Here is a 27091-nt window from a genome sequence, read left to right on the forward strand (position 1 = left end):
ATTTTCACGTCTGTAATGTGTTACGTTTTGATATATACTGTGTATATTCTCATTCTAAAAATTTACCCCCTTTAACACTTCCCTTTAAGTGTATTTTCAGAAAACAAATTTACTTTACTTTTGCAGGGGATTCCAAATACCTATTTTCACACCTGTAACATGTTACGTTTTTGAGATATACTCATTTTAAGAACTCGCCCCCTTTGTCACTCCTGTTCACTACCCCTAAGTAGATTTTCCAAAAACAAAAAGATATCTGTTTATGTATTTTTAAAGCAGATTCCTAATACCAATTTTCATGACTGTTACATCTTCTGTTTTTGAGATACAGATACTCATTTTAAAAATTCACCCCCTTGTCACCCCCGTAGGGACAGAATATCCAAAAATCCTCCCCTAGCGAGTACCTACATTGTAATATGAATGTATCCCAAAAATTTCATTTCCTTATGTCTAGTAGTTTTGGCTCGGTGATGATGAATCATTCAATCAGTCAAGAAAAGTTATTTTATATATATAGTCAGTCAGTCAGTCAGTCAGTCAGGACAAGTTATCATTTATTATCATCATTATTTATCATCGCCGAGCCAAAACTACTGGATATAAAGAAATGAAATTTTGGGGATGCATTTATATTAAAGTGTAGGTGCTCACTAAGGGAGGATTTTAGGATATTCTATCTCTACGGGGGTGAAAAGGGGGGTGAATTTTTAAAATGAGAATATCTGTATCTCCAAAACTTAAAAGTCCAGACATAAAAATTGGTATTTGGAATCTCCTTTAAAAATAAAGAAACATGTATTTTTTGTTTTTGGAAAATCCCATTGGATGGGATGAAAAAAGGGGGAAAAGGCATTGAACACCTGTTATGAGGAGACTTCTCAAAAACTGAAGATGTTACAGACATGAAAATTGGTATTTGGAATCTCCTTTGAAAATAAACACGTATATTTGTGTTTTCGATAATCCGATGAGTAGGGGGTGAACAGGGGTGACAAATGGGGTGAATTATAAAAAAACTATATCTGCAAATTATCTTAGACATGTAACATATTGCAGATTTGAAAACTGGTATTTGGAGTTTCCTGTAACAGTAAAGAAACATAACTATTTTTTTATTTTTTTCGAAAATCCACTTAGGGGGAACTGAAAAATTAAAATTAAAATTAAACTTAAAATTAGCACATCTACAGTATATCTCAAAAACTTAACATGTTGCAGACGTGAAAATTGGTATTTGGAATCTCCATTAAAAATACATGCATTTGGGGGGGGGGGGGGGGGAATCCATTTGGTAGGGGGGGATGAAAACGGAACGGAGATGAATTCCTTTTACGAGGATACATACATCTCAAAAACTGAAGATGTTACAGATGTGATAATTGGTATTTGGAAGCTCTTTTAAAGAAATGGGTACTGTTTGTTTTTAGAACATTCACTTGAGTGGGGAGTGAGAAAGGAAGTAAAAAAATTGAATTCTTTTTCTGGAGAAACTTATATCTCAAAACTGAAGGTTACAGACGTGGAAATTGATATTTGGAATCTCCTTTAAAAATAAAGAAACGCACAGTTTTTGGGTGGGGGGACACCAACTTAAAGGGCAGATGTGAAGTGAAAAAGGAGTTTAATTTTTTTCATGAGGATACTTATATCTCAAAACCTGAAGATGTTACAGACATGAAAATGTGTATTTGGAATTTTCTTTCAAAGTAAAGAAACATGTGTTCTTTTGTTTTTGGAAAATCCACTTAAGGGGGGTGAATGAATTGAAAAATTAGTTGAATTCTTTGTATGAGGATACTCATCTCAAAAGCTAAAGAAGTTAAAGACGTGAAAATTGGTATTTGGAATTTTCTTTAAAAATAAAGAAACGCGTACTTTTTGGGAGGGGGGGGGGGAATCAACTTAACGGGTAGCAAGGGGGGGGGGAGTTGAATTACTTTTATGAGGATACTTATATCTCAAAAACTAAAGATGTTACAGGTGTGTTAGTATTTGGAATCTCCTTTAAAGATAAAGAAACACACATTTGTTTTTTTTTTTCGGAAAATCGGCGTAAGTGGTGTGGGGTTGAAAATAAGTAAATAAGGAGTTGAAAAATGTTGTACGAGGATACTTTATCTCAAAAACTGAAGGTGCTACAGACATAACAGTTGCTATAGTAGCCCCTGTATGTAAAGGAAAGGGTGATAGACATAAAGCTGAAAATTACAGTCCAGTAAGTTTGACATGCGTTGCATGTAAGCTTTGGGAAGGCATTCTTTCTGATTACATTAGACATGTTTGCAAAATTAATAACTGGTTCGATAGAAGGCAATTCGGTTTTAGGAAAGGTTATTCCACTGATACTCAACTTGTAGGATTCCAGCAAGATATAGCAGATATTTTGGATTCAGGAGGTCAAATGGACTGTATCGCGATTGACCTGTCCAAAGCATTTGATAGGGTGGATCATGGGAGACTACCGGCAAAAATGAGTGCAATTGGACTAGACAAAAGAGTGAATGGGTTGCTATATTTCTAGAAATTAGATCTCAGGGAATTAGAGTAGGTGAAACTTTATCTGACCCTGTAATAATTAAGAGAGGAATTCCTCAAGGCAGTATTGTTGGACCTTTATGTTTTCTTATATATGTAAATGGTTTGAGTAAAGGAGTGGAATTAGAGGTAAGGCTGTTTGTGGATGATGTTATTCTCTATAGAGTAATAAATAAGTTACAAGATTGTGAGCAACTGCAAAATCCTTGATAATGTTGTGAGATGAACAGTAGGCAATGGTATGATGATAAACAGGGTCAAAAGTCAGGTTGTGAGTTTCAAAAATAGGAAAAGTCCTCTGAGTTTTAATTACTGTCTTGATGGGGTGAAAGTTTCTTTTGGGGATCATCTGGGTAATCACATAAATGGGATTGTAAATAAAGGATACAGATCTCTGCACATGGTTATTGAGGGTATTTAGGGGTTGTAGTAAGAATGTAAAGGAGAGGGCTTAAATAAGTCTCTTGTAAGACCCCCAACTAGAGTATGGTTCCAGTGTATTGGTCCCTCACCAGGATTACTTGATTCAAGAACAGGAAATAATCCAAAGAAAAGCAGCTCGATTTGTTCTGGCTGATTTCTGACAAAAGAGTAACGTTATAAAAATGTTGCAAAGTTTGGCCTGGGAAGAACTGGGAGAAAGGAAACGAGCTGCTCAACTGAGTGGTATGTTACATGGGATAAAATTCATTTTTGGGTCCGTATTGAAAATATTTGTATTAAATAACATGAAATTAATTTCATGTTAACAACTTTGATAAGGACAATGTCCTAATTTTTAAAATTGTATTGTATTGAATAGGTGGATGAATAATAAAACATTCAAGTGTTATTTAATGAGTGGTATGTTCCGAGCTGTCAGCGGAGAAATGGCATGGAATGACATTAGTAGACGAATAATTCTGAGTGGCGTCTTTAAAAGTAGGAAAGATCACAACATGAAGATAAAGTTGGAATACAAGAGGATAAATTGGGGCAAATATTCATTTATAGGAAGGGGAGTTAGGGATTGGAATAACTTACCAAGGGAGATGTTCAATAAATTTCTAATGTCATTGAAATCATTTAGGAAAGGGCTGGGAAAGCAACAGATAGGGAATCTGCCACCTGGGCGACTGCCCTGAATGCAGATCAGTAGTGATTGATTTGATTGATTGTACGGACATTAAAACTTGTATTTGGAATCTCCTTTAACAATTATGAAACGCCAAGTTTTTTGTTTTCAGAAAATCCACTTAAGGGCCAGAAAAGAATTGGAAAAGCGGCTGAATTTTTGAAATGAGTACCTGTATATCTACATTGTATGTAAAAAAACTTTACATGTTAGAGGCAAGAAACTTGGTATTTGGAAAGTCCTTTAAAAATAAAGGAACATATTCCTTTTTGTTTTCGGAGAAGGCACTAAACAGGGGGTGAAAAGAAGTGGAAAATAGTTATATATTTTTTATGGGGATACTTATATCTTAAAACTAAAGATGTTACAGACGTGAAAATTGGTATTTGGAATCTCCTTTAAAAATAAAGAAACATGTATTTTTGTTTTTGGAAAGTACACTTAGATGGGGGTGGGGTTGGGGGACGGACTGATCAAAGGGTTGATTTCTTTTTATGGGCATACTGATGTATATCTCAAAAACTGATGATGTTACAGATGTGTGAATAGGTATTTGGAATCTCCTTTAAAAATGAAAAATGTGTAATTTTTTTGACTTGAGAAGAATGTTTCTCACATATACAGTTCTATGTCGCATGGTCGTCTTAGCCCCAAAAGGTAATTCCACAAACATGGTTTACAAAGAATTTCTGGGGTAAATGAAACTCTATTTTTGGGCGAGTTTTATAATTTAGGAATGTTGAGATAATGTCTTAGTACAATGCCGAGGAACGAATACTTTGATCATATTACAAAATCCACGCGAGCTAAGCCGTGAGTAATTGCTAGTATAGATATAAAATAACTTGTCCTCACTGACTGACTGACTGACTGATTCAAAATCACAGAGCTAAAACTACTTAATCTCCTTTAAAAATTAAGGAATATGTTTTTTGGTTTTTGGAAAAGCTACTTAAGGAGTGGTGAGCAGGAGTGACAAAGGGGGTGAGTTTTTAAAATGAGTGTATCTACACTATATCTCAAAATTGTAACATGTTACAGACGTACAAATTGGCATTTTTAATCTTTTAAAAATAAAGTGTCGCATACGTTTTTGTTTTCGGAAAAGTCATTGGGGGGAGGGGTGTAGAAAGGACTGAAAGAGTGGTTTTATTTTTATTAGGATACCAGTATCTGAAAATCTGAAGAAATTACAGACGTAAAACTGGTATAAGGAATCAAAAAAAAAGCATATTTTCGTAAAACCCACTTAAGGGATTTGTAAAAAGGACTGCAAAGGGGTTGAATTCTTTTTATGAGGATACTTGTATCTCAAAAACTGAAGATGTCACAGGCATGAAAATTTGTATTCGGAATCTTGTTAAAAAATAAAGACACATGTATTCCTTGATTTTTGGAGAATCCAATTAAGGGTGGATAAATGAATTGAAAAATGCGTTTAATTCTTTGTATGGGGGTACTTTTATCACAAAAATGAAGCATGTTATGGACGTGAAAATTGGTAGTTGGAATCTCCTTTAAAAATAAAGAAACATGCATTTTTTGTGGGGGGTGGGGGGGGCTTGGAGGAGGAGGGAATCAACTTAAGGGCGGGTGTAAAAGGAGTCAAATTCTTTTTATAAGGGTATAAATAAGAAGTGAACTTAAAACAATACACCCCTAAGGAGTTTTGACTGCTGGGTGAGGAATGCTAGTGGCTTTACGTCACACCGACGCATGTAGGTCTTATGGCTACGATGGGATATTAAAAGCCTAGGAGTTGGAAGGAAGCGGCCGTGGCCTTTATTAAGGTACAGCATTTGCCTGGTGTGAAAAATGGGAAACCACGGAAAACCATCTTCAGGGCTGCCGACAGTGCAATTCGAACCCACTATCTCCCGGATGCAAGCTCACAGCCGCGTGCCTCTAACCACACAGCCAACTCGCCCGGTAGGGTAAGGAATGATGACAAAAGTATGTGTTTATATGAAACCGTTTGAATTACGAAGTTAAAATGTCAAATGACTTCCTGGGTGTTGAATAACAGAAGGTTTGGAACAAATTTAACCCCACAGAGAGTTAAATGGGGGTTAAGATCCGAAAAAAAAAAAATTCATTCTTTCCTTCAAAACGGTTTAACGTATGAAGACAAAATTCCAAATAGCGATATATATTTTAAATCCTCTGTGTTAAATAGGAAATATTTTAAACGTTCCACTGCTAACGTGTCAAATAAGGTTAGATCCGTAAACTAACTTATTCATCCCTCCAAAACTGTTTGGCGTACAAAGTTGTAATTTTACGAGAAGGGTCTTCTTTTATGTCCTAGGTGTAAAATACCGTATACTCGAAAATCTTTCTCCCTAAGGGGTTATGGGGTTTATGGTAGTTGACTCTCAAAAACACCATATCCATTCTCCCAAAACAGTTTCAGGCACGAACATAACTTTTTTTTAATGAAGGGTGGTCTTCTATATCCTTGATCTTAATAAATATTTCAAAACATTCACCCCTTAAAAAAGTATTCATTCCTCCATTACAGTTCGATGTAAAGAATAAAAAATTCACAGGTTGGTCACTTTAACATTGTAGATGTTGAATAAGATATGGCTTAAAACACTCAAATTCTTCGTATGGGGTTCAAGTGAGTGGTAGATTATAAAATAAAGAATCATTCCCCCAAAACCATTTGACGTACGAACTAAGGACGTATTTTACAGGCTCGGCTGACAGTGGACTCTTCAAAATGTAAAGCTTTGAATAATTACTTTCATTTTAAAGCCGTAGCAAAGCACGGTTATCTTGCTACTATATGAGAGAGAGAGAGAGAGAGAGAGAGAGAGAGAGAGAGAGAGAGAGAGAGAGAGAGAGAGAGAGAGAGAGAGAGAGAGAGAGAGAGAGAGAGAGAGAGAGAGAGAGAGAGAGAGAGAGAGAGAGAGAGAGAGAGAGAGAGAGAGAGAGGAGAGAGAAGAGAGAGAGAGAGAGAGAGAGAGAGAGGAGAGAGAGAGAGAGAGAGAGAGAGAGGAGAGAGAGAGAGAGAGAGAGAGAGAGAGAGAGAGGAGAGAGAGAGAGAGAGAGAGAGAGAGAGAGAGAGAGAGAGAGTGTGTGTGTGTGTGTCTCCATACCTCCTGTGGATGGGGGACGCAGGTGTGGAATACATCCCTGGTATCCCCTGCCTGTCATTAGAGGCGACTAAAGGGGTGACCTATGCGTGGACATGGATTGTGGTTTGGTATAATTTGTTTGACTCCCTGTGGATGGGAGAGTCTGGATACATTCACAGGTAATCCCTGCCTGTCGTAGGTGACTAAAATAGTCATGTGGCCAGCGGTCCCTTCTTTATTTATTTATTTATTTATTTATTTATTTATATATACATTTTTTGAGGGTTAGTTGTAGTCCGATTCAGAATTCTTGATGTGTGTGATCCTCTGAGATGGGCCTCTTACGTGTGCGACTATGCTTGGTAGCCCTATGATGACCCCGGGAAGCCATTTGGGTGGGAGCGCCATGTACCCGTGCAGTAGTATCCGCCTGACAACACAGTTCCCCGCACAGCTGAATGCCAGAAGGACATAATCGTCGGCGTTCTGGCAGAAGTTACAAAGTCCGAAAACATAGTTTTGAGATCAGAGGGTTTTAAGAAAGGCCGGCTCCGTGGTGTAGGGGTAGCGCGCGTGCCTCTTACCCGGAGGCCCCGGGTTCGATTCCCAGCCAAGTCAGAGAATTTTACCTGGACCTGAGGGCTGGTTCGAGGTCCACTCAGCCTACGTGATTAGAATTGAGGAGCTATCTGACGGTGAGATAGCGGCCCCGGTCTAGAAAGCCAAGAATAACGGCCGAGAGGATTTGTCGTGCTGACCACACAGCACCTCGTAATCTGCAGGCCTTCGGGCTGAGCAGCGGTTGCTTGGTAGGCCAAGGCCCTTCAAGGGCTGTTAGTGCCATGGGGTTTGGTTTGGGTTTTAAGAAATCGGTGATATGATTCTAAATTACTGAGAGGCTATCGCATCCTTTAGGCTAGTTCTTTTTGCAATGCCTTCTACTACGTTACATATTAAGTGATAAGTCCACTTAGTCACTTTTGCCTGGACGTCAGTATTCAGAAATGGACTTCACATCAGAGGGTAGGGTACCCGTACGCCCAAAATAGTTCATTGTATTAAAATAGCGACCACGCCATCATGTTGAATGTGTTTTCTTTACCTCAGTAATGCATTTAGCTCAAATTCATATAAAATGGACTTAGTCACTTCTTCCTGAACACAGACAGTATTATTATTAATTGTTTTTTTATTTTTTTTTCTCTATATTTATTACTCTGTACACAGTATGGGGTGCATGCTATTGCAGGTGATGGGAGGGAGGGAGTCCTAGTGCTCATTGCCTCAGTCATTCCGTATTAGGAATCGTCTAACATCGGACCCCGAGCAATACTTGCTACGACCAGGTGGGTATGGCCTTGGCTGCTTGGTTCGGCTACAGGGACCCCTGATCGGAGTGGGTAGAATTCGGGTGATGATTTCGGGCATGGTTTTGAAACATCTTTAACCTGCCCAAGGTTGTCCCCCACTGAAGATTTTAACTTTTGATTCCTTGCGGGATTCAACCCACTGGGAACATGTGCAGCGTGAAGGAATGGGATCCAGCTTCCCTAGGTTTTTGGTTGCTACCAGAACTGATGGGCGCAATTTTAAGTTGGTTAAATCTATCCTTTTTATTAGACACATTGAAGGTGTCTACGGCGAACTTGAGGATCTCAAGAAAATGCGCAATGGTAGTGTGCTTTTGAAGACTCGCTCAGCAGACCAAGCCGATCAATTGCTTATGTGCGACCACTTTGGCGAAATCCTCGTCAAAGTGGAGGAGCACAAATCCTTGAATCTGGTTTGCGGAATCATCTTCCATCGCAACCTTATTTTGAACACTGACGATGAGTTGATGGAAGACATGAAGAACCGTGACGTGACACACGTCCGGCGCATTACGCACAAAGTCAACGGTGAAGACGTTGCCACTGGTGCCTTCATTGTCTCCTTCAAGTTGTCAGTGTTACAAGAAAAAGTCAAGGTAACAAGTTATCGTTGCGATGTAAGGCCGTACATCCCGCCTCCTATGCGATGCTATCAATGCCAGAGATTCGGACATATGGAGGTATCTCGTTGTTCGAATCAATCTGTATGTGGTACATGTGGAAGAGAAGCTCACAGCACGGAAAAGTGCAAAACTCCGTACAGGTGCACTAATTGCTCTGGTCTTCATTCTCCTCGAGATCGGAACTGTTAGACATATGAGAGTGAGAGAAAGATCCGGGAGATCAAGACCCTGGATGGTCTTTCCTACCAGGATGTGCACCATAAGTTTAATTCTATGAATATACCTGCCAATACACTAGACTACAGCATGGTAGTCTCCCAGGTTCGTCATTCACAATATCTTTACACGTGAAGATTGCTCCTGAGAGCAAAGCGCAAAGAGTAAGAGCTGTAAGGGGGGACCACTCAACCTTCGACCATTATGAAGTCTGTGCCGGCTAGAAGTCCTAAGCCAGCACAGCAGGGTGGCATCGTCAACCAGGGCTTGGAAATTATCTCCCAGCCCGTCTAAGTAAGAAAAGAAGGCGGAGAAGAGGATCGTCCTTACCAGGTGCTCCCGCACTTCTCCTGCAAAAGGGAAATCGTGGGAAATCATGCCCTCCAGATGGAGGGTATGAATCAGCGCCAACAGGTATGCCTGCTCCTAAACCTGAGCGTTCCCTCGGCGGGAGAAATCCCATGGAAGTTCTGGGTGTCAGTCCCCTTTGTGGTGTTCAACCGAATCTGGGTAGAGGGTGAGCTTCCATCATGGTGGCATGAGGGCATAGTAATTCCTGTCCTCAAGCCTGACAAAAATCCTAAGTATGCAGATATAAAAGACTATCCTCACTAAGGTGTTTCATCATCTGGTTATGGACATTATCTAGTCAGGGAACCGTCTCCTTGCAAAACGCCAAGGCGCTGTGGAGTTCCCACTCCGTAAAGGGCACGTTATAGTCCTCTGAAGCTTGTCTGTCTATTCTGTGTCTGAGTAGGAAGGCCATATTCGCAGTACCATATTCAGGAAAAGGGAGCCCACAGGGATCGGTTCTCAGTGTCACTCTGTTCGTGATTGCCATAGTTAAAAGCGAAATGTGCTAAGAAGCTTAATATCTTGAAGTTCCTTAGTGGCACTACTTGTGGGACAGACCACGCGATGCTCCTATGATAATATAGGGCACATATTTTATCCAGGTTAGACTATGGCAGTGCAGCATATGGATGAACAAGGCAAAGCGTCCTAGCCAAACTGAATAGCATTCACCACAACAGAGTTAGGTGGGCAACAAGAGCTTTTTGTACAAGCCCCATTGCTAGTCTGCTCACTGAATCTGGTGTGCAGCCTTTACACCTGAGGTGCCAGCAAATGCTTCTGTCCTATACTGCAAATTTGCAACAGATGCTACTTCACCCAAGCTATCCTTGCGTATTCCACAATGGAAACTATCGGCTCTATGCTGCTTACCCTCGAGCAACGCGGCTGATTGGAATACGCTTGGATAGCAATCGCAGATTATTTGATGTACCTTTGGTTCCTTGTCAGACAACCAAGTAAGATACCTCCTTGGATAATACGATGACCTGAAATCATTCTAAATTTCCACACCGGCCCGAAGGAGAACACGGACCTCTCCATTTACTGGAGACTTTTCCTGTCCCTTGTTCACCGGTACCCCAATTTGGTTGTTTTCACAAATGGATCAAGGGCAGAAGTGGGAGTAGGCTGTGCGTTCGTTGTTGACAATAACAGATTTCTTTTTCCTCTACCAAAAGCCTGTAGTGTGTACACAACCTGGCTCTGTGCCATCTGTGAAGCTCTGCGGTACACATTGTCTGATGAGCGCTGGCAATTTCTGCTGTGTACCAATGCCTTGAGCATGCTACAATCTATAGATACACATTTCCCTCGGCACCCTCTGGTGCAGCAGATCCAGGACCTGCAGGCCGGATGTTCGGATGCCTGCACTGGAATTACGTTTATGTAGCTCCCTGGCCACATGGGTGTAGAGGGAAATGAGTTAGCTGATGTCTGACTCGTTGGTTGAACGGTCAGCGTACTGGCCATCGGTTCAGAGGCTCCCGGGTTCGATTCCCGGCCGGGTCGGGGATTTTAACCTTAACTGGTTAATTCCAATAGCACGGGGGCTGGGTGTATGTGTTGTCTTCATCATCACGACGCGCAGGTCGCCTACGGGAGTCAAATAGAAAGACCTGCACCTGGCGAGCCGAACCCATCCTGGGATATCGCGGCACTAAAAGCCATACGACATTTCATTTCATTCAGTTAGCTGATAAGGCTGTCAAGGAGGCTGTTACCTTGCCCTCATTGCCTTCCAGGGTTCCAGCCAGTGACATTCGCTCTCAGCAGAGACATCTGGTTATGTCCCATTGGGAGATGGAAAGGCAGGCCACCCGTCTCCCAGATAAGCTGAGAGCAATAAAAGGAAGTATGAAGGTATGGAAGACTTCCCTTCGGGCTCCTCGGAGAGAAGCAGTGGTATTATGTCTTCTTCGGATTGGCCATGGCATAGTAACGCACTCCTACCTACAGAAGGGTGAACGCCCCCTGTTGTGTACTTGCAGTGGTCATTTAACCGTGGTACACATCCTTACGGAGTGCGTGGACTTGGCCGATCTGCGCCGCAGTGTACAACTCCAGAGTACCATTTCCCTCATCCTACGAGATGACGAGCAGTCAGCAGAGCTCGTCATCCGTTTTATGAGTGATAGTGGCCTTTTTTATTGTGTGTAATAATGTGCTTTGTATTAGTGTACTTTTGTCAACTACGCTTTTATCCCATTGACTCTATTTTAATTTGTTTGCATATATTAATGTGTTATTTTAACTTCTAACTTGAATGATATATATCTCTGTACTTCAAGGCAATGCCTTATTCCATTGTAACCTATATTTTCTATAATTTTAATAGAAAATAAGGCATTGCAAATTAGATTCACTGATTATTTTAATCTCATGATCATTTTTCATCATCATTTATTTTAAATTGTACTCATTAGATATATTTTAAAACTATCATGTCCTTTTGTTCCATCTCGTTCCAGCCGTTATGCCCCTTTAAACAACAACAATCGTAATCATCATCATCATCATAAACAATCTCCACGTCTTCACGAACTGCTATCTTCAAATAGATAGGCTTTCTCCTCTTTAGTCCCATTTCTTCTGCATTCATCTCTTCTCATCCACTACATGCTTGTTTCTGCTTCCCAGCTTCAGGAGGAGGGCGAGTGTGAATACTCATTGAGAAAACATCATGACAGATCTTCAGTCTTTCACTAGTTAGTTGACTTTATTTTACAAGTAGAATATTATTTGACTGTTATAGGTTTCAGCATTGAAGGTCCATCACAAGCAAAGATAGAGTGCCATGACAATGGAGATGGATCTGCTGATGTGCGATATTACCCCACTGCTCCTGGAGAGTATGCTGTACATATTTTATGTGATGGAGAAGATATCCCTAAATCTCCTTATGTTGCTCAGATTCTACCAAACACAGATTATTATCCTGACAAGGTAAGCTGCAATAGCGAGGGAATATTGTTAATTATCACTAAGAGCTCAGATGTTTCAGGAAAGTCAATCTTTTTCTTCCTGTATTCCATTTTGACTATTTGTTAGAATTAAAATGAATTGGGTGTTTCTGAGCATATTTAGCCTTGTTTTATAGGGCATGTAAATGTATTTTACAATTTTTTATTGTTTTGTCATATTTTGGACATTTTAGTTATTTAAGGTCATAATTTGGTTATACTGTATTTTGCACGGAGAAATGTACTGTACTTTGAATGTGATGTCTGATGTTGCTTGTGTAAAGGTGTATGTGGCATTGTGATGAAACTTGAAGCTCGGGTCTCGAAGCTGAATAGTTGACGCTCATTGTATCTCTTCTGAGTTTACAACACTAGTTTTAGATTAACTTCCTTTAGAGTAAGACTTGTGGGTAATTGCATCCACTGGAATGCCATCCTTGTTAAGAGACAAGGAAATACCACAAGGGCTTACCTTCTTGTCTGTCTTAGCACTTGTGGCTAATGACTACTTCAGGTAGCACCTAAATTACATTTTCCCCCTTGTCTTTCTTAAACATTTTACCAGAGATAATTTTCAAGTCTTCATAATTACATTAACAGTAATAGATGTGACATAAGGATACCTAAAGAAAGTGCAGTAGAAGTGTTAAATTAAGAAATTGAGTCAAGAATTCAGGGAAGAATGCTTCTCTGTGAATGAAAAATCCTCTGTTGTAAAATGTACAAAGTTAAAGTGCTATAAAGCATTTTAATGTCACAATATCATTTCCAAATATCATGGTTACTAAACACAGTCTTAGATTGATAATGAATTTATGATAGAGACTAGTAGAATTAAGTTTAAGGAACTAGTAAGGAAATTAATTGAAGCAGTTCAATAAATTCTACCGTTTTAATATAAAACTAGTGGCAAAAATCATACATTGTAAGCACTTATATTTGGTCATATTTTCCATTTTTTGGGTCATATTTAGGTATTATTAAGAGAATATTTACCTGCATATCTGGGTGATTTTTATGTCTTAAACATCTGAACCCTAATTATCACATGCATTCCAAGAAATTACATCAGAATTCTGCTCTCTTTTTGTTTGTTCTTTGTTTGTGAAGCTGAACATTTTATTTAGGCCCATCATATAATTTTGAAGCCTATGTTGTAGTTTTATTGGTACGGTATTGTACATCTTGTTAATAACACTTAATTTTTAGAGAAATCCATTATTTTCTGATGGATTGAATTTTACAGTATGTGTGGAAAGTCGGTGTATTTCTATCGTACAGTTTAATTAATGTAAAGATAGAAATTCTCCTGGTTTGCATTATAAGAGTTCCGTATTTTATGACCTTGCTAAAAGAAAACTCTCATCATTGTAACTCCAAGTGAATACAAAATACTCTCCATTCCTGTGGAAAATAAGTACAATGCCAAATCAACATCACAACAGCAACATATTACAACAAAGAATCAAAATAGTCATTGCATAAAATGACTTAAACATATCTGCAAGAAATAACAAAATGCAAATCAAATGATTTGGTGAAATAAATTTCATATGGCATTCAATCTCTACACAAAGTGAAATACATTTGTACATGTTATTTAAATAAATTACATTAAATATTCTAACTCTGTTGTTGTTGTTGTTATTATTATTATTATTATTATTATTATTATTATTATTATTATTATTATTATTATTATTATTATTATTGCAAATTTAACATAATGCACAGAATAAGAACAATATTGCACATCTTGCAACATACTTGTTTGAGGAAGAGTATGTAGGACTGATACATCCCCTGTCTCAAGTTGAATCTGTAGGCTCTGAAATACAATCTATATTTAAAAACCTTTAAGAACACTATACAACAATGGTTATTATGTCTACTGTAGGCTATATAGTTACCTCTTCTTCTGGCAAGCTATCAGGGCATGCAGTTCCCTCTACATGAACAAAGCCAATCACTGCCAACACCCTTAGCTCAATAGCTTTAAGAGGTGTGGCAGTGATGGACGTATTTCCAGTTGCATTTCTTTGGTGCCTGTTATTAGCTGCTTTTTTTTTTTTTTTTTTTTTTTAAGCAGAGAACTTAAGATCCCTCCAAACCTGTTTATGAAAACTGTACCAGTATTCGATAATTAAATACAAATTAAAAAATGTTACTTATAAATATAATTAAATGTACAACTTGCCACTGTTTGCTGTCCTAGACCTGTCCTAGGAACACTGTTGAGGATGTCTGTCAGAACGTACCACCTTTCACTTATGCCTTATTTTGCATCTTTCCCTAGAAATTTTCCTCAAGCAAACAGATTGTATTTCTCTGTGTAAGTCACCAGTTCTTCTGTCGAGCTTTCTGTAGCTCTTCCAGCTCTTGGAGTTTTAAAGCTGAAAGTAATATCCTACATTGTTTAATCATCATAGTTTATACTGCACAGCAATATTCATTAATATCTCATTCCTGTGAAGAAAGAGATATTGTAGAGAAATTCTAGACTTATTTCCAGTAAGCATACTATTGTGGCCTGAAAATTACACATTTTCATTATACTATAGACTGTTTTAAGTGCTCAATCTGCAAGCCTCTATGAATTAACTAAACATCTCAACACTCCTTAATTTGTGAATAACTCTGTAGCCTTGTTTAGTTCCTATTAAAAACTGAACCTGACCATCATCGATTTGGTCTCCCAACAGAGTCTATTATTCTTCTTCTAGGCAACCTATCCTTGTCTATTCACCTGAAGAATAAAATAATAATTACATGGCCTTAGAATGAGCATATATATGTTAAAGAAAAAGTTCAATAAATTTAACAGCAATACAAGACACATCTACATCAAAGCAGACTTTCAAAATCCTATCTCATCAGCTATAGATACCCCAAACCTATTACAATTTATAATATCTACATACTGTTACCACCCCACGGTGGAGTTAGAAATAGTGCATTGGTATAATCACATAAAAATGAATGGAAGAATATTTAAAGTACCACTCACAAATAACACTAATTCATTCACCAGGATTTACTAGTTATATAGAAAGGAAATGAAAAGTGTAGGGTGGCATGGAGAGCAGCATCAAACCAGTCTATGGACTGATGACCCAAACAGCAACTACTACTACTACTACTCATTCAGTACTGGAGCATCGTACATGCTTAATTTAAATCATGATTTTGACTGCTTAACCTTATGAGTCTGTCTAAGCCAAGAGCGACAGTTTGTTGTGGGATAGTAAAGATACGATTTTCACGGCTACGTTATTGAGCCAGTGTGTTTCACTTGAACATGCAAATCGGTAAGTTAAAATTTTGTTGTTTTGAACCAATTGAATACGGATACTCTTCTATTCTGCCTCATATAACACAAATAAATACCAAAATCAAGCACTAGATTACCACATCTAACACTCTACAATTAAAAAAAGAATATTGTAAGCCACATGGTTCTATAGGTCTAAAATGGGAATTCGATACTCATGTTAATCCTAACATTCTAGTAATTCCTATAATATTATGCTGTTCATAAAACTGTATTAACCCTTACCTCGAATAGTTTCTTAAAGAAGTATCCATTTCAATAGCAAAAACCAAACCTTTAACGAACAATGTGTACTGTACTACCACGTTCAATTTGGCGCTGAATTGGTTTTAAAGACCCCGCGCTTGATGCGTTACACTAGCAGCTCTACTCATTCTCCTGTACAAGATAATCACTTCTTATTGGTAAAAAAGTTCTAGCCTTCGACCGCGGTGTGCCGAAGAAACTATTTTTACCGACCAAGCTGAGTGATGTCACACAGCTCTTGTTTGCAACGATTCGTCAGAGTACAGAATAACTCCGCACCAGAACTGTCGGCCCTGCAACCTGATATTCGGTGACTGCCTATCCGAACATCGTCGGTTGACATACATGGAATAGCACCCCAGGACTGTATATATTTTATGGCATTGTATTTGCATTATCAAATAATGTGTACTGTATCTTGATTAATTTTATTGTAATTATACTTAATAGAGTGAAATGGGGCCACCTATTAAACCCCAGTAATAGAGAGGCAAATGATAAATATGACTTATCCTTTGCCGTTGTATTGAATAGGTGGACCCATTCTACCCTATTAAGTATAACAACTGTCGGTACAGATCTCCATGAAATGTATATCGTATGATTATTGTAATTGTGTTGTTCGTCTTTCTACATTTGAATTTTTATCTTTATACATCTGCCTTTTGTTACAGGTGGAATGTTATGGATCAGGTTTAGAACGAGACGGTGTTACAAAGGGAAAGCCAGCTGAATTTACAGTTGACACAAGAAGAGCTGGTTCCGCTCCACTAGACGTTAAGGTAACGAATGTCCTATTATTCACTTCAGCTATTGTTGAAGGAATAAAATAAACATTTGTGGATATTGTTTGAATAGAGTGGAATAAAGACAATGCAGAAATTCTGGCTAAACATTTCAACAAGCTTTTAAATTGTGAGGAACCTACAGAACTCCTTCATTTGGACACCAACACCCTGATAAAAACATCACCAGAAAACATCAATCCCCCCACAATAAAGGAAGTCTACCAAGCTCTGAATAAATTAAAAAAACTACAAAGCGCCAGGAGAAGATCAGACCTTTGCGGAAATCTGGAAATATGCAGGAACATCAGTAAAAGTTGCCCTCCATCAACAACTTGTCTCTATCTGGATTAAAGAAGAACTACCAGAACACTGGACAACAGCCCTCATTCATCCACTGCACAAAAAAGGGGACAAAACCAACCCTAATAACTACAGGGGAATCTCGCTCCTAGACATAACATACAAAATATTTTCAATAATCATCCTTAATAGGATAAGTTTACAACTTGAGAAAGAACTAGGAGAATATCAAGGAGGTTTCAGACCCTGGAGGAGCTGTCCTGATCAGATCATGAGTCTTAAGTTGATAATGGACTATAACAGGAGAAGAAACAGAGATATGGTGATAACATTTGTAGATTTCAAGAAAGCTTATGATTGCATCCATAGAGAATCTCTGTTTAAAATTTTAAGACACCTTGGACTACACCCCAAATTAATAAACATGATAAAATTAACTCTCACCAATACCAAAAGTGAAGTTTAGGGGTGAAACATCAGAGACATTTGAAATTAAAACTGGACTACGGCAAGGAGATGGGCTCTCACCACTATTATTTAACTGTGCTCTAGAAATGGTAATGAGGGAATGGTTTAGAAAATGTCCCCCCAAAATAAAGATTGGCCGAAAAATCATAACAAATTGCCTGGGTTTTGCTGACGATTTAGCATTACTAGCAGTGGACATAAACGAAGCAAAAACCCAGATATCAGAACTTCAAAACATTGCAAATAAAATTGGCCTCAAAATATCATTTGAAAAAACAGAAATTATGCCCCAAAAACCAACACAGCTAAAAGAAGTCACCATAAATGGTAATAAAATCAAAATAGTAACTCAGTTTAAATATCTTGGAGAAGTAATAACACATAACTTAAATGAAAAAATCTCAATCCAAGTAAGAACAAATAGATTAGCTAAAGCACAAAAATTAACATGGGATATCTACAAAAAGAAATGTCTATCAATAAATACAAAAATAAAATACTACAACACAGTTATAAAACCGGAAGCTACATATGCAGCAGAAACACTCTTTTACTTGAATAAACAATCAAAGACTGACAGACTTCAGAAAATTGAAAGGAGGATTGGAAGAACCTGCATCAACATAAAATACCAGAAAGATGGACAGTGGCGGTTAATACCTAACAAAGTCGTGTACAAAGAGCTAGAACCCATTACAGATACTATGCGTAAGAGGAGACTGGGATTCTTTGGACATATCATGAGGATGCAGGACTCGAGACTTCTGAAACAACTAGTACAACACAATCTCGTCTCAAAAAATACCACAACAGGATGTAAATGGATCAGAGAAGTAAGAGAGGATCTAAAGGAAATAGGCCTTACAACAGAAGACATCACAAATAAGATAAAATTGAATACAAAACTCAAGAATACAAACCTCCGCTTTACCCTTACACAAAACAAACCAACAACATGCACATTTTCAACTGAGGAAAGGGCACGAAGATCGGAGCGTCTGAAGAAGTACTGGGAGGACCGCAAAGCCTGAACAATCCCTTCAAAGAGACCTGAACGACGGACTGACTAAAGTGATCCTATGTGGTCATAAAAGAAGAAGAAGAAGAAGAAGAAGAAGAAGAAGAAGAAGAAGAAGAAGAATGGAATTTGTCATACTTTCTAGGATTTTACAGAAAGATGATTGTGGGTGGTCATTATTTTTCTAGTCTTCCTTGATACAGAATTGGAACAGTAGCAGTTTAGAAGATGGTGTTGGCCTGAATATAAGAAAATGCTTTTCTCCTCTCAAAATTCCTACCTGACAATTGTGCTCAACTTGTATGTGCAATTCAGCTTTTAAAACAATTGAGGAGTGTCTGTTCAAAAGGTGCTATTTTCACTACAACCTTTCTTTAGTATTTCGTCCACATGCATTGAAGTAGTTGAATACTATTGAATGTCATGAACAATCCAGACCAGAAAGATGTAATTATCTTCAAAGTAGTATGATACCTGATCATGGGTATGTTCCATGTGCCTTGTATTATACATTTCCTTGCATTTTTTTTTCCATAAATTTCTTAGGGTGGAAATAGTGCGTCTTGAACGGTCACTCCTCAATTAGCAACAAATGAGAACAATTTTACACCTGAATTTTGTGGTAAACAAGTTATCTCGCCATAAAATTTTGAATGGATGTTTTCCAGCTCTCTTCAGCATCTTTCTTCCGAGAGAACACCACTTGGTGTCTTGAAGACAGAAAGTAAAATATAATGCATATTGCTATAAGTATCTGTTTTATAACTCTTCCATTCATTTCTGGCTTGCTACATAATTCAGGGGAAATCTGTACACAATTCCTTAAACTGAAGTTGAAGACTGTAACGTAAAAATTATTTGTTGCTCTCATGGTGGCTTCAGCAATTACAGGAACAGTTTGTGAGTTATTTTGTAAACCCTAGTAATTTCAGAATCCATATGTATGGTATTGTGTTCAATAGTTACTTGAATTTGAGTTATGTGTAATGCTTTAAATATATGGTACTATATATCTTTGACCTTTTCAAACGTCAATTTTGCAGCTACACACTGGTCGTTATTGTAGTATTTTGTCATTACTATCAGACACCATTTTTAAATGCTCAGTGTCAATTCATAATTGTAAATTACGAGCAGCTGACTATGGTAGCAATTTGTAATGGAGTGATGTCGTTGAATACACACACATACACAATGTATACTTAGATGCTATATATTTTTACACTTTTAGACATATTTTTCTCTAAAGTCTGTGGGCAATAATTCCTGAATATTTTTGAATAATCTGAAGTTTCTTGGAATAACTGGGATTTCAGGTAGTAAACTCAAGGTGGCAGAACATTGGTTACTGATATATTGTTCATTTGGTTGAAGATTTGCTTTTAGTGACTGGTATGAAAATGTACTGATTAGTCCCTTAGCAGAGAAGAGGAGGATGTTCTCTGTGGTTGAAGTAGTCTACACTGATGTAGCCACAAAGACGCACACACAAAATGCTGTCAGTTGTGTACACTATTTTATTTATAAATTACTTACACATTATACACACAAACTAATAAGCTGCTATCATAAACAAAACACCACTATGAAGAATAAGAAGAAGACTGGAGACTGCAACACTTGCATGTCAACCAACTACCAACGTAACAAATTAACATACTTGACTTCAAACATTCAGCTAACACGACTTCCAGACAAGTCTCGTTAAAACAACTCTACTCTACTCCCAAGGCTACCTCTTTGTATATGTTGCTGGCCAGGCTTCTAGAAGAATATGACAAATCATATTTTCTTGTAAATTCAAGGGTCTCCAATAGCCTGTTTACAGTGTGAGGAAATTTCTGTGCAATTCTAGTCGCACATTGCATTGTTGTGGACTTATTACAGTGTGTTGCACAATACTGCAGCAGATTTTACATCATATATACAGGTAATAATAAATTATATACTATTAATTATGTGTTCTTACATTAAATAAACTCGTATTAATATATATACAGCAGATGTTTCATGACATAACCTCACAAATAATACGATCATGATTATACCAAATAAAGTCCGGACATAACTACGTAAATAACACTAATACTAATAGGTGTAAACAACTTCATAGCCACACCTCACAAGTAATAATAATAATAATAATAATAATAATAATAATAATAATAATAATAATAATATGGTTCATGGTGTGGGTTACTGTAGTCACGTCCTAGTTCGTGAACCATGGGCAACGGTTGAGTGGCCTAGTAAGTGGTCCTGAGAGTCGGATACCAGTTGCTATGGAATGAGAGTGGGCAGCTCAGACATATTCTGAGTCATGGCCCTCCTTGTGCTCAGGCGGCTAGGACTATACAATTCACCGGTGGGCCATAACCCGTTAGAGGAGAGATCCTCACTTGGACTATGTGCAAGTAGGGTAGCATCCTGCTTCATGAATTTACCGAGCTCAGAACATTTTAAGCAAGCCTCGTACCTATGGGAGTAACGGAGTCCCACTCCCATTTGATAGCCGAGGGACTCCTTGGAAACAAATTGGCAAACGAAATGGAATTCGATGGGGAGATATCAATATTAATGGGGCTTATGGAAGAAAGAAGGTAGAACTGGTTGAGTCAGCAAAGAGGATGCATCTGGATGTGTTAGGAGTAAGTGATATTCGGGTAAGGGGAGATAACAAGGAAGAGATAGGAGGTTATAAAGTGTACTTGGTAGGTGTTAGAAAGGGAAGGGCAGAGTATTGTGTAGGGCTGTTTATCAGGAATACCATTGCATGCAACATAGTTTCTGTTAGGTACGTAAATGAGCGAATGGTGTGGGTAGATTTGGCAGTTGGAGGAGTTAGGATGAGAATTGTCTCGGTGTATTCACCATGTGAGGGTGCAGATGAGGATGAATTTGACAAGTTTCATGAAGCATTGAGTGACATCATGGTCACAGTCAACAGCAAGGAAAGAATGGTACTAATGTGCGATTTCAATGAGAGAGTTGGAAATAGTACTGAAGAATGCAGGTGATTGGGAAATGTGGGGAAGATATGGACTTCTGTGCTAGTATGGGTTTACCTGTTACGAATACATTCTTCAAGCATAAGGCTATTCACCGCTACACATGGGAGGCTAGGGGTACTAGATCCATAATAGACTATATCTAAACCGACTTCGAATTCAGGAAATCTGTTAGAAATGTACGAATTTTTCGATGATGCAGACCACTATTAGACAGACGTACATGGATATGATTAGTGAGAAGTTTCGAACAGTAGACAGTAAGCAGGTTCAGGATATAGCAAGAGAATGGGTGGCATGCAGGGATGCTGTAGTAGAAACAGCAAGGGAATGCCTAGGAACAACTGTGTGTAAAGATGGGAAAAGGCAAACATCTTGGTGTAATGATGAAGTGAGAGCAGCTTGTAAACGTAAAAAGAAGGCTTATAAGAAATGGCTCCAAACAAGGGCCTAGGCAGACATGGATTTGTACGTAGATGAAAGAAACAGAGCGAAACAAATAGTTGTTGAATTCAAAAATAAGTCTTGGGAAGATTTTGGTAATAACTTGGAAAGGCTAGGTCAAGCAGCAGGGAAACCTTTCTGGACAGTAATAAAGAATCTTAGGAAGGGAGGGAAAAAGGAAATGAACATCGTTTTGAGTAATTCAGGTGAACTCAAAATAGATGCCAGGGAATCACACGAGAGGTGGAGGGAATGTTTTGAACATCTTGTCAACCTTAAAGGAAATCTTCCTGATGGTGTTGCGAGCAGCCAATCTCATGGGGAGAAGGAAAATGATGTTGATGAAATTATGCTTGAGGAAGTGGAAAGGATGGTAAATAAACTCCATTGTCTTAAAGCAGCAGGAGTAGATGAAATTAGACCTGAAATGGTGAAGTATAGTGGGAAGGCAGGGATGAAATGGCTTCATAGAGTAGTAATATTAGCATGGAGTGTTGGTAAGGTCCCTTCAGATTGGACAAAAGCAGTAATTGCACCTATCTATAAGCAAGTAAACAGGAAGAATTGCAACAACTATCGAGGTATCTCATTGATTAATATACCAGGCAAAGTATTCACTGGCATCTTGGAAGGGAGGGTGCGATCAGTCGTTGAGAGGAAGTTGGATGAAAACCAGTGTGGTTTCAGACCACAGAGGGGCTGTCAGTATCAGATTTTCAGTATGCGTCAGGTAATTGAAAAATGCTACGAGAGGAGTAGGCAGTTGTGTTTATGTTTCGTAGATCTAGAGAAAGCATATGACAGGGTACTGAGGGAAAAGATGTTTGCCATACTGGGGGACTATGGAATTAAAGGTAGATTATTAAAAACAATCAAAGGCATTTATGTTAACAATTCGGCTTCAGTGAGAATTGATAGTAGAACGAGTTCTTGGTTCAGGGTACTTACAGGGGTTAGACAAGGCTGTAATCTTTCACCTTTGCTGTTCGTAGTTTACATGGATCATCTGCTGAAAGGTATAAAATGGCAGGGAGGGATTCAGTTAGGTGGAAATGTAGTATGCAGTCTGGCCTATGCTGATGATTTGGTCTTAATGGCAGATTGTGCCGAAAGCCTGCAGTCTAATGTTTTGGAACTTGAAAATAGGTGCAATGAGTATGGTGTGAAAATTAGCTTTTCAAAGACTAAATTGATGTCAGTAGGTAAGAAATTCAACATAATTGAATGTCAGATTGGTGATACAAAGCTAGAAGAGGTCGATAATTTCAAGTATTTATGTTGTGTGTTCTCCCAGGATGGTAATATAGTAAGTGAGATTCAATCAAGGTGTAGTAAAGCTAATGCAGTGAGCTCGCAGTTGCGATCAACTCTTTGTTAATTTCAAACTGTATTTTGATCAGAAATGCAGAGTGTTAACTTTGCTGAAATCTGTTCTTACTTCAGACTATTGTACGAGACATTGTCACCAATTGAAATTGTCAAAATCTGTTATAGTTAAAAATACAGTATAAACATTGTAGAAAATGGATTTGACATCAGAAATTACCACCGTGAGCAAATGTTTATTAATTTATGGAAACTAGAATTAGGTAATGTTGAAGATGGTAGCATAGCCCCATCCCTATTGCTATGATCATCCATCAAAATCCACTAGTTCTATAACATGTTCAGAGTTGTTAAGCAGCAGTTCAACCAAATGAAGCAGAAGAGGAAAGTAGTATAGTTGTGAATAAATGCGTAATGAGTACTGTCAGGAAATTCCATGAAAATTCCTGCTTCAGAACCATGCTGCAAGAAGAGGCAGCGGAAAGTTACCACATGCTGCAGGAGATGTTGAGAGAACAGATCACCCACAGTTCATTGCTAGCCTCACTGGTAAGCTGTAGCAGTGGGAGCAGGCGTTCAGTTTCATTATGGTAGTCCTAAATTATTTGGAGTCAGTAATGAATTAAAGTTTAAAACGGATGTAGATCTTATCTTTCATCAAAGCAGCTGTTGAAAATGATGTCCATTGTTTTCAGTACAAACTTTGTATTGGTGTAAAACAAAAAACAAACTCCAAAACACTCGTATCACTGCCTCTGAAATTACATTCATCAGTCGCCTGATTTCATTCTGCAGGGCTTCAACAAGAGTATGTGGATTGTTCTTATACATTTTCTGTTCTAATGTTTCTTGTAAATAAGAAATTACACACTTAAATTGAGGGGAACGAGGGGGCCAAAATCCACAACTAATTATGCACTCATTGAACACCTGTTCTAATGATAGAAATATCTGTTGTCCAAAACTGTACATCACCATAACGTTCAGCAACAACACTAATAATGTGCACTCAACAATAACTCCACTTATAAACTAGACATTACTTCTAACCATGCTTACTGCGCTGCCCGGCTATGTACTCTATTCCCGCCAATCAGGAATAACGTAAGCATTTCCCCTGTCTTCGTATCGGGCAGCACCAGCTAAATTGCTGGTAACTTTTTGCTGCCTCTCCCTGTATATGCTATTAGGGTTGTAGTGCATCCTATGCTTTTAAAATAAGTATGCCAGTGTTTGTATTGTCTCAAATTCCTGTGATTATTCTGTTGATTGTTTTAATGCTCCTTGTGCTGTATTGTGTTGCAGGTCTTGGATGCTAACTGTAACAGCGTGGATGTAAATATTCAGGACAATAGAGATGGTACCTTCAAAGCAAATTACATTCCTAAAGCTGGTTCCCGGCATACAGTCCAGGTATTAATGCTTAGAATTCTTAGCTTGTCATACAAAAAAGTGCTCAGTGGTTTGCTTTGAGATATAATTTTGCAATTATTAATTTGTAGGTTAATTATGGAGGAGTAGCAACCAAGAATAGCCCATATCGTGTGTTTGTATCGGAACCATTGAATCCATCAAAAGTGCAAGTTTTTGGTCCAGGTATAGAGAAAGGTGTCAAGTCCAATACTCCAACACACTTCAATATTGACTGCAGAGAAGCTGGACAAGGTAATCTTACTACTTCACTTCCCTTTCTTTGCTCTGTTATTCTAATAGAGAACGTGAATTACTGAACCTCTATTTTATTGTAAGTGTGAACACATTTGACCAACAATGAAGATATATTGATCGAGAAACATCTAATCCTGGAATACAGACATCATGTTAGTTGAATACCTCTTTTAATGTAGCATAAGGAAAACCTTCACAACTTTTATAGACAGATTCAATGTATTACTTGGACAGAGAATAGCTTACAGTTCAAAGGCACTGCATCATATGACATTACAGTTTGTACCTTATCTTGGCCAGAACTTTACACACATTGAAATAGCATTGAGAACATATGCATTAAAAATAACAGTTTGAAAAATAACAATAGTGGGAGAGTACTTTTTTTTGTTGCCAAATGAGAAATGTATTTTATGATTTTTTTGCAGGTGATATCCAGATGGCTCTGACTAGTGAGAGTGGAGTTGATGTGCCATTGAGGGTGACGGACAACAAAGATGGAACATTCACTGTAGATTATTGTGCCAACCAACCTGGTTTGTATACTGCCACAATTGTGTATGGTGGTATACAGATTCCCAAAAGCCCCATCAGAGTGCCTATACAACCTCATGTGGATGTGTCAAAAATCAAAGTAGATGGTTTAGAGCCCAGTAAGTACAGCATTGTAAATGTTTGTGTTATGAATCGTCATTAATTTTATTATTTTTAAAAAATCAATTGGATATTGTCACATAATCCAAATCACAGGGATTAATAAAATTAAACTGATTTGGAAACATTTATTTGAAAAGATAGAGCTTCTCAAGTTCACCTACCATTGAGACTGCAGACAACTTCTCAAGATTCTATAAACAAGTCTTTCATTGATGCTTATTTTTTTATTTTTTTTATTTGTTATTTATTTATTGCCTGTTTATTTATCCTGGTGTTCAGAAAGAAGAGTTGTATATTTGGAAATTGGAACTTGATTTACGAAGAGGTTAATCGAAAGGAAAGAGGGCTCCCTTAAATATAGGGACTGATAGTGCTGGTTCCACCAGGATATCTGAATTGCTGACAGATAGTTGCAATTTAACGGTGAGGCTAGATAATAGAATTGTCCAACAAAGGGGCTGCTGCATGTCGCATTATTCTACCCGCTCAATGCACTGCACTGCATGGTAAATTTCACTGCCTTAAATATTTCCTTGCCAGGCCATGAAAACTACCACAACTGAAACAGCTTCCCATTTGAAGCAGACTACAAACAGTAATACGTTATCAGAAAGAATCATTAATGAAAAGTACCTCATAGTATTTAAATGATGCTGAAGAGTTTCATACTGGATTTGCTTGCCTATAACAGTTGCTTTCTTTCCTTAAATTTAGACGTGGAAAACAGAGGACAAGGATTTGTTTTATTTACATTCAGAGGCCTGCTTCTGCAGTAAAACAGCTCACTTTGGGAATAATGGTAAGGGGCTGTGCATCTAATATGATCTTCATATTACTAATTAATGGAAAATCCAGCAACTGCAATATTGAAATAAAAAGTATGACCAGAAATCGTGACTTTTTTTTTTTACAATTTGATTTATATTGCACCAACGCTGATAGGTCTTACGGTGATGATGGGATAGGAAAGGGCTAGGAGCAGGAAGGAAGCGACCGTAGGCTTAATTAATGTGCAGCCCCAGCATTTGCCTGGTGTGAAAATGGGAAACTATGGAAAACTATCTTTAGGGATGCCGACAGAGGGGTTCGAACCCACTATCTCCGGAATGCAAACTCACAGCTGCGTGACACTAACTGCACAGCCACTCGCTCGGTGGAATGGTGAATGAACAGGTCTGCAACATTCATTTTTTCCTTCACCGTCCCGGTAAATGGTTGCAGGACTTGTTCAATATGAACATAGATTTTATTTCTAACAGTGCTTCTGGCAATTACAGCAGTATTATTATTAACAGCCTATGACTTAGTCATCTAAAGCAAGAAATCTTAGGAATTCGGTAGATAAAGATAAAATTTAAGAAATTTTGTGTGGGGAAGTGACTGTCAGGGAGGGGTTGGAAGAAGCATATATACTTCCGAGAAAAAAAATACTGCAAAGCTTAAGTAAAAGATGATTGCTTTGGGAAAAGCTTTTCAGTCTGTTGAACACTACAACACACCTGTAAAAAAAAAACCACTATTAAACAAAGAATGACATATTTTGTTCTTGAAAGAACATCCCCAGATTCTATCAGAT

General features: G+C 38.1%; 1 protein-coding gene across 4 annotated transcripts in view; it reads left to right on the forward strand.

Moving 5' to 3' along the window:
* cher (filamin-A) overlaps nucleotides 1–27091 on the forward strand; it is a 754003-nt gene that overhangs the window by 377319 nt on the left and 349593 nt on the right. For all 4 annotated transcript variants that reach the window (XM_067140703.2, XM_067140704.2, XM_067140705.2 and 1 more), the window contains 5 exons: nucleotides 12054–12244; nucleotides 16513–16620; nucleotides 24496–24603; nucleotides 24693–24855; nucleotides 25287–25511. In XM_067140703.2, coding sequence (XP_066996804.1) covers nucleotides 12054–12244; nucleotides 16513–16620; nucleotides 24496–24603; nucleotides 24693–24855; nucleotides 25287–25511 — 795 coding nt within the window. The remainder of the gene's footprint in view (nucleotides 1–12053; nucleotides 12245–16512; nucleotides 16621–24495; nucleotides 24604–24692; nucleotides 24856–25286; nucleotides 25512–27091) is intronic.

The sequence above is a fragment of the Anabrus simplex genome, chromosome 2, assembly GCF_040414725.1.
Source record: "Anabrus simplex isolate iqAnaSimp1 chromosome 2, ASM4041472v1, whole genome shotgun sequence".
Classification (NCBI taxonomy): Eukaryota; Metazoa; Arthropoda; class Insecta; order Orthoptera; family Tettigoniidae; genus Anabrus; species Anabrus simplex.